This window comes from Coregonus clupeaformis, chromosome 28 (genome assembly GCF_020615455.1).
Source record: "Coregonus clupeaformis isolate EN_2021a chromosome 28, ASM2061545v1, whole genome shotgun sequence".
NCBI classification, from domain to species: domain Eukaryota; kingdom Metazoa; phylum Chordata; class Actinopteri; order Salmoniformes; family Salmonidae; genus Coregonus; species Coregonus clupeaformis.
The window spans coordinates 34,607,660-34,621,816 of NC_059219.1; the positions used below are offsets into that span (position 1 = coordinate 34,607,660).

The 14,157-nt window shown below is 42.0% G+C and overlaps 1 protein-coding gene across 2 annotated transcripts in view; it reads right to left on the minus strand.

The window, feature by feature from the left end:
* The window catches only part of LOC121543726 (lamina-associated polypeptide 2, isoforms beta/gamma), a 31,527-nt gene extending 17,604 nt beyond the window's left edge, over positions 1–13,923 (minus strand). The window contains exon 1 of one of the 2 annotated variants that reach the window (XM_041853875.2): positions 13,317–13,910. In XM_041853875.2, the coding sequence (XP_041709809.1) occupies positions 13,317–13,547 (231 nt within the window). In that variant the 5' untranslated portion in view covers positions 13,548–13,910. Of the gene's footprint in view, positions 1–13,316 lie in introns of both variants that reach the window. The other variant, XM_041853876.2, reaches the window with a different exon arrangement.
* Between the last annotated feature and the right edge of the window lie 234 nt (positions 13,924–14,157).

Consider the following 14,157-nt stretch of genomic DNA (forward strand, 5'->3'; position numbering starts at 1 on the left):
ATTTGGAAAGGCACACACCTGTCTATATAAAAAGGTCCCACAGTTGACAGTGCATGTCAGAGAAAAAACCAAGCCATGAGGTCGAAGGAATTATCCGTAGAGCTCCGAGACAGGATTGTGTCGAGGCACAGATCTGGGGAAGGGTACCAAACAATGTCTGCAGCATTGAAGGTCCCCAAGAACACAGTGGCCTCCATCATTCCTAAACGGAAGAAGTTTGGAATAACCAAGACTCTTCCTAGAGCTGGCCGCCCAGCCAAACTGAGCAATCGGGGAGAAGGGCCTTGGTCAGGGAGGTGACCAAGAACCCGATGGTCACTCTGACAGAGCTCCAGAGTTCCTCTGTGGTGATGTGAGAACCTTCCAGAAGGACAACCATCTCTGCAGCACTCCACCAATCAGGCCTTTATGGTAGAGTGGCCAGACGGAAGCCTCTCCTCAGTAAAAGGCACATGACAGCCCACATGGATGTTGGCCAAAAGGCACCTAAAGGACTCTCAGACCATGAGAAACAAGACTCTCTGGTCTGATGAAACCAAGATTGAACTCTTTGGCCTGAATGCCAAGCGTCACGTCTGGAGGAAACCTGGCACCATCCCTACGGTGAAGCATAGTGGTGGCAGCATCATGGTGTGGGGCTCTTTTTCAGCAGCAGGGAATGGGAGACTAGTCAGGATTGAGGGAAAGATGAACAGAGAGATCCCTGATGAAAACCTGGTCCAGAGTGCTAAGGACCTCAAGACAGGGGCAAAGGTTCACCTTCCAACAGGACAACGACCCTTACACACAGCCAAGACAACACAGGAGTGGCTTCGGGACAAGTCTCTGAATGTCCTTGTGTGGCCCAGCCAGAGCCCGGATTTGAACCCGATCTAACATCTCTGGACAGACCTGAAAATAGCTGTGCAGCGACGCTCCTCATCCAACCTGGCAGAGCTTGAGAGGATCTGCAGAGAAGAATGGGAGAAACTCCCCAAATACAGGTCTGCCAAGCTTGTAGCGTCATCCTCAAATAGACTTGAGGCTGTAGTCGCTGCCAAAAGGTCCTTCAACAAAGTACTGAGTAAAGGGTCTGAATAATATGTAAATGTGATAACGTTATTTATTTTTAATACATTTGCTAAAATGTGGAAAAAGTGAAGGGGTCTGAATACTTTCGGAATGCACTGTATGTATGTACAGTGGGGGAAAAAAGTATTTAGTCAGCCACCAATTGTGCAAGTTCTCCCACTTAAAAAGATGAGAGAGGCCTGTAATTTTCATCATAGGTACACGTCAACTATGACAGACAAAATGAGGAAAAAAAATCCAGAAAATCACATTGTAGGATTTTTTATGAATTTATTTGCAAATTATGGTGGAAAATAAGTATTTGGTCAATAACAAAAATGTCTCAATACTTTGTTATATACCCTTTGTTGGCAATGACACAGGTCAAACGTTTTCTGTAAGTCTTCACAAGGTTTTCACACACTGTTGCTGGTATTTTGGCCCATTCCTCCATGCAGATCTCCTCTAGAGCAGTGATGTTTTGGGGCTGTCGCTGGGCAACACAGACTTTCAACTCCCTCCAAAGATTTTCTATGGGGTTGAGATCTGGAGACTGGCTAGGCCACTCCAGGACCTTGAAATGCTTATTACGAAGCCACTCCTTCGTTGCCCGGGCGGTGTGTTTGGGATCATTGTCATGCTGAAAGACCCAGCCACGTTTCATCTTCAATGCCCTTGCTGATGGAAGGAGGTTTTCACTCAAAATCTCTTACATGGCCCCATTCATTCTTTCCTTTACACGGATCAGTCGTCCTGGTCCCTTTGCAGAAAAACAGCCCCAAAGCATGATGTTTCCACCCCCATGCTTCACAGTAGGTATGGTGTTCTTTGGATGCAACTCAGCATTCTTTGTCCTCCAAACACGACGAGTTGAGTTTTTACCAAAAGGTTCTATTTTGGTTTCATCTGACCATATGACACTCCCAATCCTCTTCTGGATCATCCAAATGCACTCTAGCAAACTTCAGACGGGCCTGGACATGTACTGGCTTAAGCAGGGGGACACGTCTGGCACTGCAGGATTTGAGTCCCTGGCGGCGTAGTGTGTTACTGATGGTAGGCTTTGTTACTTTGGTCCCAGCTCTCTGCAGGTCATTCACTAGGTCCCCCCGTGTGGTTCTGGGATTTTTGCTCACCGTTCTTGTGATCATTTTGACCCCACGGGGTGAGATCTTGCGTGGAGCCCCAGATCGAGGGAGATTATCAGTGGTCTTGTATGTCTTCCATTTCCTAATAATTGCTTGCACAGTTGATTTCTTCAAACCAAGCTGCATACCTATTGCAGATTCAGTCTTCCCAGCCTGGTGCAGGTCTACAATTTTGTTTCTGGTGTCCTTTGACAGCTCTTTGGTCTTGGCCATAGTGGCGTTTGGAGTGTGACTGTTTGAGGTTGTGGACAGGTGTCTTTTATACTGATAACAAGTTCAAACAGGTGCCATTAATACAGGTAACGAGTGGAGGACAGAGGAGCCTCTTAAAGAAGAAGTTACAGGTCTGTGAGAGCCAGAAATCTTGCTTGTTTGTAGGTGACCAAATACTTATTTTCCACCATAATTTGCAAATAAATTCATTAAAAATCCTACAATGTGATTTTCAGGATTTTCTTTTCTCAATTTGTCTGTCATAGTTGACATGTACCTATGATGAAAATTACAGGCCTCTCTCATCTTTTTAAGTGGGAGAACTTGCACAATTGGTGGCTGACTAAATACTTTTTCCCCCCACTGTATGTACAGTTGAAGTCGGAAGTTTACATACACCTTAGCCAAATACATTTAAACTCAGTTTTTCACAATTCCTGACATTTAATCCTAGTAAAAATTACCTGTCTTAGGTCAGTTAGGATCACCACTTTATTTTAAGAATGTGAAATGTCCGAATAAAAGTAGAGATAATTATTTCTTTCAGCTTCTATTTCTTTCATCACATTCCCAGTGGGTCAGAAGTTTACATATACTCAATTAGTATTTGGTAGCATTGCCTTTAAATTGTTTAACTTGGGTCAAACATTTCGGGTAGCCTTCCACAAGCTTCCCACAATAAGTTGGGTGAATTTTGGCCCATTCCTCCTGACAGAGCTGGTGTAACTGAGTCAGGTTAGTAGGCCTCCTTGCTCGCACACGCTTTTTCAGTTCTGCCCACACATTTTCTATAGGATTGAGGTCAGGGCTTTGTGATGGCCACTCCAATACCTTGACTTTGTTGTCCTTAAGCCATTTTGCCACTACTTTGGAAGTATGCTTGGGATCATTGTCCATTTGGAAGACCCATTTGCGACCAAGCTTTAACTTCCTGACTGATGTCTTGAGATGTTGCTTCAATATATCCACATAATTTTCCTTCCTCATGATGCCATCTATTTTGTGAAGTACACCAGTCCCTCCTGCAGCAAAGCATCCCCACAGCATGATGCTGCCACCCCCGTGCTTCACGGTTGGGATTGTGTTGTTCGTCTTGCAAGCTACCCTCTTTTTCCTCCAAACATAACGATGGTCATTATGGCCAAACAGTTCTATTATTGTTTCATTAGACCAGAGGACATTTCTCCAAAAAGTACGATCTTTGTCCCCATGTGCAGTTGCAAACCGTAGTCTGGCTTTTTATGGCTGTTTTGGAGCAGTGGCTTCTTCTTTGCTGAGCGGCCTTTCAGGTTATGTCGATATAGGACTCGTTTTACTGTGGATATAGATACTTTTGTACCTGTTTCATCCAGCATCTTCACAAGGTCCTTTGCTGTTGTTCTGGGATTGATTTGCACTTTTCGCAGCAAAGTACGTTCATCTCTAGGAGACAGAACGCGTCTCCTTCCTGAGCGGTATGATGGCTGCGTGGTCCCATGGTGTTTATACTTGCGTACTATTGTTTGTACAGATGAACGTGGTACCTTCAGGCATTTGGAAATTGCTCCCAAGGATGAATCAGACTTGTGGAGGTCTAAAATTTGTTTTCTGAGGTCTTGGCTGATTTCTTTTGATTTTCCCATGATGTCAAGCAAAGAGGCACTGAGTTTGAAGGTAGGCCTTGAAATACATCCACAGGTACACCTCCAATTGACTCCAATGATGTCAATTAGCCTATCAAAAGCTTCTAAAGCCATGACATTATTTTCTAGAATTTTCCAAGCTGTTTAAAGGCACAGTCAACTTAGTGTATGTAAACTTCTGACCCACTGGAATTGTGATACAGTGAATTACAAGTGAAATAATCTGTCTGTAAACAATTGTTGGAAAAATTATTTGTGTCATGCAAAGTAGATGTCCTAACCGACTTGACAAAACTATAGTTTGTTAACAAGAAATTTGTGGAGTGGTTGAAAAATGAGTTTTAATGACTCCAACCTAAGTGTACGTAAACTTCCGACTTCAACTGTATGAATGTATGAATACATATATACAGTGGGGAGAACAAGTATTTGATACACTGCCGATTTTGCAGGTTTTCCTACTTACAAAGCATGTAGAGGTCTGTAATTTTATTATAGGTACACTTCAACTGTGAGAGACAGAATCTAAAACAAAAATCCAGAAAATCACATTGTATGATTTTTAAGTAATTAATTTGCATTTTATTGCATGACATAAGTATTTGATCACCTACCAACCAGTAAGAATTCCGGCTCTGACAGACCTGTTAGTTTTTCTTTAAGAAGCCCTCCTGTTCTCCACTCATTACCTGTATTAACTGCACCTGTTTGAACTTGTTACCTGTATAAAAGACACCTGTCCACACACACTCAATCAAACAGACTCCAACCTCTCCACAATGGCCAAGACCAGAGAGCTGTGTAAGGACATCAGGGATAAAATTGTAGACCTGCACAAGCCTGGGATGGGCTACAGGACAATAGGCAAGCAGCTTGGTGAGAAGGCAACAACTGTTGGCGCAATTATTAGAAATGGAAGAAGTTCAAGATGACGGTCAATCACCCTCAGTCTGGGGCTCCATGCAAGATCTCACCTCGTAGGGCATCAATGATCATGAGGAAGGTGAGGGATCAGCCCAGAACTACACGGCAGGACCTGGTCAATGACCTGAAGAGAGCTGGGACCACAGTCTCAAAGAAAACCATTAGTAACACACTACGCCTTCATGGATTAAAATCCTGCAGCGCACGCAAGGTCCCCCTGCTCAAGCCAGCGCATGTCCAGGCCCGTCTGAAGTTTGCCAATGACCATCTGGATGATCCAGAGGAGGAATGGGAGAACGTCATGTGGTCTGATGAGACAAAAATAGAGCTTTTTGGTCTAAACTCCACTCGCCGTGTTTGGAGGAAGAAGAAGGATGAGTACAACCCCAAGAACACCATCCCAACCGTGAAGCATGGAGGTGGTAACATCATTCTTTGGGGATGCTTTTCTGCAAAAGGGGACAGGACGACTGCACCGTATTGAGGGGAGGATGGATGGGGCCATGTATCGCAAGATATTAGCCAACAACCTCCTTCCCTCAGTAAGAGCATTGAAGATGGGTCGTGGCTGGGTCTTCCAGCATGACAACGACCCGAAACACACAGCCAAGGCAACTAAGGAGTGGCTCCGTAAGAAGCATCTCAAGGTCCTGGAGTGGCCTAGCCAGTCTCCAGACCTGAACCCAATAGAAAATCTTTGGAGGGAGCTGAAAGTCTATATTGCCCAGCAACAGCCCCGAAACCTGAATGATCTGGAGAAGGTCTGTATGGAGGAGTGGGCCAAAATCCCTGCTGCAGTGTGTGCAAACCTGGTCAAGACCTACAGGAAACGTATGATCTCTGTAATTGAAAACAAAGGTTTCTGTACCAAATATTAAGTTCTGCTTTTCTGATGTATCAAATACTTATGTCATGCAATAAAATGCAAATTAATTACTTAAAAATCATACAATGTGATTTTCTGGATTTTTGTTTTAGATTCTGTCTCTCACAGTTGAAGTGTACCTATAATAAAATTACAGACCTCTACATGCTTTGTAAGTAGGAAAACCTGCAAAATCGGCAGTGTATCAAATACTTGTTCTCCCCACTGTATATAAAAATTGTAGGCTAATTTTGGATGACATGATAGACGTGTAGCTACAACTCTCTCCATTTGTTGTAACTAAGGATATTGCAGTAGCAAACATAAGCAGGATGCAGACAATCAATGTGGGGTAAACCAATTGCATTTAACCTATATGAAAACATAACATGCAGTCTAGCCCGGTTTACACATTGCATTGGGGGAACAAACCGTTTTAACCATAAATAACATAACTATTATTTAACTTTTCAATGATCATGCAACACCGCACGATTTGATAGACAGCACATCATTGAAATTTGCCAGAGTAGTCTGTTGTGCCTTGTACTTAAAGTAGCAAATGCGCATAAGGTACGGTTGTTTAGCTATCAGGAAGTCCAGAGAATCCGGTCACGCAGCTACTCAGTTGGCTCTTTAGTCTAGAATCTGTTTGGTTTGAAGCAAACACACCAGCCATGATAATATAGCACCATCCGATGAGTTTTGGATTCAACTCAATGTAAAAACGGTACTGACTGTAAGACATTTCATTTTATAAAGCACGTCGGCCTAATTTGTTTAGTAATACTCCCCCTCTGATAACAAATTAATTAAATTCCTTAACATCTCTGCCATGATCAGTTCAACCTGTAGGAGTTGGGAATAGTCTGGCTGACTGACTTATAATGATGCAAGCAAAAAAGTGGCAGGAATTGGGAAGTTCTAGCTTTTCCTATGGTTCTTGCCACATTCCATTGGAACTCTGCCATGGTTCTCCATTCCATGGAACATGTGATGGGGTGGGAGTAGTAAGGAGCGAGAGAGAAAGAACAGGAGAGAATCCCAGACAGACAGAGCGGGATTCAGCAGCTATCATTTTCCCACTAACCTATATGAGACTCCTCACTGTAGGCCTCAGTAAAGTTGGAGATGGATCTCAGCCCAGCTGAGCGCATTTCATTATCACAGCATTCCATAAGAAAAAAGTTCCAGCCTTCCAGTTTGTTTCCTCACTTTTCTTCCTCTCTGTGTCCACACACTCAGCTCATGGCTAGCCCCAAGGACCAGCCAATCCCTGTGCTTTATGTTTTGCGCTAGGCTACTTGCTGAAGGGTTGTAGACTAGAGGTTTAAATTACATGGAATTAACATTGCATCAATGCATTGCTGAACAATATGGATTAACATAGTCAGTCGCATGATCGCCTAGATTTTCATAATGCTCTCAGTCAGACTAAGTGGTTGTTTCTACTCAGACAGAAATCGTGGCTTGGTGATGTAATAGTGAAACTGACTATTTTGTTTGGCTTTAGGGGTAAACTATAACAAACTGCTAGGTTGTGAATAATGATGATGTGCATATGATTAATCACCGTTATGGATGGTTATGGCAGACATAACATTTACATTTTAGTCATTTAGCAGACGCTCTTATCCAGAGCGACTTAAGTGTTCATATCTGTGGTCCTCATGACCACTGCAAGCGAAAAACTCCTCCTAAACTCCCAATGACAATAAACCATTCAACCTTAGTTGAACTAAACTTGAGGAGAGAAAAACAGTACTGTTCTGAGTGTGCCAGTGGACGTTTGCCTCAAATGCTTCCTAAGCTTAATCAGTAAGCTATAATCACACAGACAGACATGCCTGGGAGTCAGGTGACTGTATGAAAACATCAGGAAGAGCACCGCTACGACATAATTTAAATCTAATGAAAAAAGTACTAGACTATACACCCCCACTCGTCGCACACGTCACACAGTTAACCAGACACATCTGTGCAGTGATAGTCTGTGCACACATTCCTCTCCCAGGGAAAGTATTTCCTCAATGAAGAGACCAAACCCAGTTGGAAAATGGCTACATCTGCCACATCAGGAGCCTCGATTTCCTTCAATCCCATTCCCTCTTCTTTAATCCCATTTACAGCACACTCAAAACTCCTTGAAGTTATTTTCCTCTTCATACATAGGCTACTCCCCCAACATAAACAAAACTTATCAGGTCCAGCTCCATCCCTTCTATGCATTCCACTTGACTCATTTTCAATACTATAGTGCTTTTAGCAACGCCGGTGTATTTGCATACACCATCGTTGCTTTCTATTGTATTGGGATGCACAAAAACAGTCCACGGGAAGTCAAATAAAATTCAATTTCAACTTACTGTATCGGTGGGCAGGACGGTTGGTCATTATAACAGGGAGAATGAGACAAAATATCTAAAAGAACGTATTATTCAAAATACTTTCCAAAAGTGGGTCTGTTGTCTTTTGTCTCAAATTCCCCCCTTCATAATGACAAACCGTCCTGCCCACCAGAACAATAACTTGAAATTGAATTTTATTTAACTTTGGCTTCCCACTGACTTATTTTGTGCAACCCAATACAATACAATAGGAAGCAACTCTAGAGTATGTAAATACCCCAGTGTTGCTAAAAGCAGCTACAGTGGGGGAAAAAAGTATTTAGTCAGCCACCAATTGTGCAAGTTCTCCCACTTAAAAAGATGAGAGAGGCCTGTAATTTTCATCATAGGTACACGTCAACTATGACAGACAAATTGAGGGGGAAAAATCCAGAAAATCACATTGTAGGATTTTTAATGAATTTATTTGCAAATTATGGTGGAAAATAAGTATTTGGTCACCTACAAACAAGCAAGATTTCTGGCTCTCACAGACCTGTAACTTCTTCTTTAAGAGGCTCCTCTGTCCTCCACTCGTTACCTGTATTAATGGCACCTGTTTGAACTTGTTATCAGTATAAAAGACACCTGTCCACAACCTCAAACAGTCACACTCCAAACGCCACTATGGCCAAGACCAAAGAGCTGTCAAAGGACACCAGAAACAAAATTGTAGACCTGCACCAGGCTGGGAAGACTGAATCTGCAATAGGTAAGCAGCTTGGTTTGAAGAAATCAACTGTGGGAGCAATTATTAGGAAATGGAAGACATACAAGACCACTGATAATCTCCCTCGATCTGGGGCTCCACGCAAGATCTCACCCGTGGGGTTAAAATGATCACAAGAACGGTGAGCAAAAATCCCAGAACCACACGGGGGGACCTAGTGAATGACCTGCAGAGAGCTGGGACCAAAGTAACAAAGCCTACCATCAGTAACACACTACGCCGCCAGGGACTCAAATCCTGCAGTGCCAGACGTGTCCCCCTGCTTAAGCCAGTACATGTCCAGGCCCGTCTGAAATTTGCTAGAGTGCATTTGGATGATCCAGAAGAGGATTGGGAGAATGTCATATGGTCAGATGAAACCAAAATAGAACCTTTTGGTAAAAACTCAACTCGGTCGTGTTTGGAGGACAAAGAATGCTGAGTTGCATCCAAAGAACACCATACCTACTGTGAAGCATGGGGGGTGGAAACATCATGCTTTGGGGCTGTTTTTCTGCAAAGGGACCAGGACGACTGATCCGTGTAAAGGAAAGAATTAATGGGGCCATGTATCGTGAGATTTTGAGTGAAAACCTCCTTCCATCAGCAAGGGCATTGAAGATGAAACGTGGCTGGGTCTTTCAGCATGACAATGATCCCAAACACACCGCCCGGGCAACGAAGGAGTGGCTTCGTAAGAAGCATTTCAAGGTCCTGAGTGGCCTAGCCAGTCTCCAGATCTCAACCCCATAGAAAATATTTGGAGGGGAGTTGAAAGTCCGTGTTGCCCAGCGACAGCCCCAAAACATCACTGCTCTAGAGGAGATCTGCATGGAGGAATGGGCCAAAATACCAGCAACAGTGTGTGAAAACCTTGTGAAGACTTACAGAAAACGTTTGACCTGTGTCATTGCCAACAAAGGGTATATAATAAAGTATTGAGAAACTTTTGTTATTGACCAAATACTTATTTTCCACCATAATTTGCAAATAAATTCATTAAAAATCCTACAATGTGATTTTCTGGATTTTTTTCCCTCATTTTGTCTGTCATAGTTGACGTGTACCTATGATGAAAATCACAGGCCTCTCATCTTTTTAAGTGGGAGAACTTGCACAATTGGTGGCTGACTAAATACTTTTTTTCCCCACTGTAGCTGCTTTTAGCAACACTGGGGTATTTACATACTCTAGAGTTGCTTCCTATTGTATTGGGTTGTGACACTAGTCTGACTACTACATTTTAGTCATTTAGCAGACGCTCTTATCCAGAGCGACTTACAGGAGCAATTAAGGTTAAGTGCCTTGCTCAAGGGCACGTCGACAGATTTTTCACCTAGTCGGCTCGGGGATTAGAACCAGCGACCTTTCGATTACTGGCACTACGCTCTTAACCACTAAGCTACCTGCCGCCCAGACAAGGATATAATTGGATTGAGAGCCACTAAAAGGCCCTTTGAGGCAAGCTGCAACCCATCTAGTTTCAGTGTGTTTTTGTTGGCAGAAGACAAAGTGATTGATATTCTCATTATCCACACCTCTCAATAAATGTAAATTGTTCTGTGTGTTCCCTCCCTAAAAATGAGCAAATACAGGTGAGGTGACGTTAACCTTACCTCAACGTATGAAGACTAGTGTGAACAACAAAAGTTGTTATCCGTATGACAGAAAGTCACTCTCATTCAGTCATTCACGACTGATGCATGGCGACAAGGTGTGTGCACCTGAATACATTTTTATTTGAAGCACGTATTAAATGCATACCAATTGTGTAGGCCTACTTTACAGTACACTAACCATAACAGTCTAAGAACAGCTGTCTCATTCATAAATGCTTTGCTTAGAAAAATCCACAAATATCAGTTCATTAAAGCCGCCCCACAACTTCCCCAAAGAAGAAAGGGGGTCTTGGTGGATTAGGAAAAACACCCAGACTGTTACACATGAAGGTAGCAGGTGTTACCTTGATAATTGACAACACACTGTAGAGTTGAGTTTTTTAAAAACTGCCATTCTAGTCTGACATTACATTAACAGGTACAGTGCCTTCAGAAAGTATTCACACCCCTTGCCTTTTTCCACTATTTGTTGTATTAGAGCCTGATTTTAAAATTGATTAAATTGAGATGTGTCACTTACCTATATACAAAACCCCATAATGTCAAAGTGGAATTATGTTTAGACATTTTTTTTTTTACTCATAAAAAATGAAAAGCTATAATGTCATAAGTCAATAAGTATTAAAACCCTTTGTTATGGCAAGCCTAACTAAGTTCAGGAGTAAAAATTAGCTTAACAAGTCACATAATAAGTTGCATGGACTGTATGCAATTATAGTCTTAAACATTTTTTAATGACTACCTCCCTGTACCCCACACATGCAACTATCTGTGAGTTTCCTCAGTCGAGTAGTCAATTTCAAACACAGATTCAACCACAAAGACCAGGGAGGTTTTCCAATACTTCACAAAGAAAGGCACCTATTGGTAGATGGGTAAAAATAAAAGAAGCAAACATTGAATATATCGCTTTGAGCATGAATTTATGAATTACAATTTGGATGGTGTATCAATACACCCAGTCACTACAAAGATACAGACGTCCTTCCTAACTGAGTTGCCGGAGAGGAAGGAAAACGCTCAGGGATTTCACCATGAGGCCAATGGTGACTTTAAAACAGTTAGAGTTTAATGGCTGTGACAGGAGAAAACTGAGGATGGATCAACAACATTGTAGTTATTTCACATTACTAACCGAAATGACAGATTGAAAAGAAGGAATCCTGTACAGAATAAAAAATATTCCAAAACATGCATTATATTTGCAATAAGGTACTCAGGTAGAACTGCATAAAATGTGACAAAGAAATTAACTTTATGTCCTGAATACAAAGTGTTATGTTTGGGGCAAATCCAACATCACTGAGTACCACTCTTCATATTTTCAAGCATGGTGGTGGCTGCATCATGTTATGGGTATGCTTGTAATCGGCAAGGACTAGGGAGTATTTTTAAATATAAACAAAATAGAGCTGGACAAGTATTCCTTGATCAGAGGAAAACCTGTTTCAGTCTGCTTTCCAACAGACACTGGGAGACAAATTCACCTTTCAGCAGGCCAATAACCTAAAAGTCAATTTATGCTTGATCCAAAATGTGTTGGGAGGCTCCATGTGGAGAGGGTGTGACGCAATTGCGGAGCTTCCGAAAGCATGCAGAGGCCAAATTTAGCTCAGTACCGCATCGCCTTGTGCCTCCCAAATTGTGTTAACAATGCGGAGGGCTCCGTATTGACATGATTGGTAGACGATAGGTGGGTGCAGGAGGTCCTGTATAAACATAAACTTACTTCCTTGACAACAGCTCTCTGCTGCTTGCGAAGCACAAGAACTATGAATGCCCTGACTTCTGCAGAGGCCGTATCACCCTAAATGCTGTACAGGCAACGCAGACGTCAGATTGACCATGTAACGCCTTTAAAACACAAGGTCAAACATACACTGGAGTTGCTTACCAAGATGACATCGAGTAGCCGAGTTACAGTTTTGACTTAAATCTACTTGAAAATCTATGGCAATACGTAAATGGCTGTCGAGTAATGATCAACAACCAACTTGATAAAGCTTGAAGAATTTCAAAAATAATGTGAAAATATTCTACAATCCAGGTGTGCAAAACTCTTGGGAGACTTACCCAGAAAAACTCCGCTGTAATCGCTGCCAAAGTTGATGCTAACATGCATCAGAGGTGTGAATACTTATGTAAATTTGATATTTCTGTATTTCATTTTAAATACATCTGCAAACATTTCCAAAAACATATTTTCACTGTCATTATGGGGTATTGTGTAGATGGGTGTGAGAGAAAAATATATATTTAATCAATTTTGAATTCAGGCTGTAACAACAAATGTGTAATAAATCGAGGGGTATGAATACTTTCTGAAGGCACTATGTTCTATCTACATTTCGAGTTAGTATGGCCATGTTTACTTACATATCTCGAAATTTTTTGATAGTATGGACATTAACACAAAGAAATGGGTGGCAAGAAAATGTTTCCATGATGATGCATTCAGTAGTGACACTGGCAGATATTTTAAGCGGGAAATTTACAGCTTATTTGTAATACGATACAGCTAACATGTGTTTGTTTTTATATTTAAACGAGATGGAACTCGCTGTAATTTAAAATATGGAGATTTTAGTTGTATGCATTTAAAACAATCTTACAGAAAATGTAATTACCTAGAAGTCCAAATTACATCGATAAGGGAGATTAAAAACACTACAAAACAGTAATGTCTTTCCTACAAAAATGTACTTGCAAAATTCACACTGGAAACATTGTTACAAATATTATATTCGCGCGCGGGAACGTAAAATCTTTAACAACTCACCCTGCCCGAGCGACTTTTGTTTGAGACTACGGGGAATGGCAACTCCTCATCGCTAGAAAAGGCGTCTGTAGAGGGGATCTTCTTGTTCTGCACGGTCAAGTTTTTCAGATATAGCTGCACATAAATGTCCTTTCGCTGGTCTCCGGTCGGGAGAGCAACATTGTTGGCTAAAAGCTCGCTCTTGAGTCTATCTTTGGTGAGAACAGATGGGTCTTCCAGATATTCCGGCATGTTGCTCGCTATGAAAAAGCAACTCCGCTTCGGTAACAACAAAATGAAGTATTTAGCTGGCTATGTTAGCTAACTAGCGCCTCTTGGTGGATTACATCTGCACAACTACCCGTGTACACAAACTTGATACTTCAAGCTTCCTATAACAATTTTAGCACGTTAGCTTACTAGTTTCGGTTCCTCTTTTGTAAAGCTCTTCTCAGTAGAATGAAGATGTGAAAGCGCTAAACACAAGACAAACCTCCCATTTGAACTACGTGGGTTTGGGCTATCATACCAATATCTGCTAGCTTGCTAGGACACCAGCCCTCTGCGAACATTGAAAGAACACAGCTATGGGGTGAGAATGGAACCATCCGTGTGTAAAACCACTGCCCTGTGAAAGCAGACACTATTGGGCAAGAGCGGTAACATCGGCCTTTGCCATTGGTAGAGGATACATGCACGTTTTAGGCGTTCATGAGCTACCGAAATACATAGATTTATATTTTCCCTCTATTTACATTTTAAACGTATACAGCACATTCATCTGTGAGTCAAGCCATTTGCACAATGCACTGCAAAGCACTATCATTTAATTGATACAAGAACTTGTCGTCTTGCCACAACA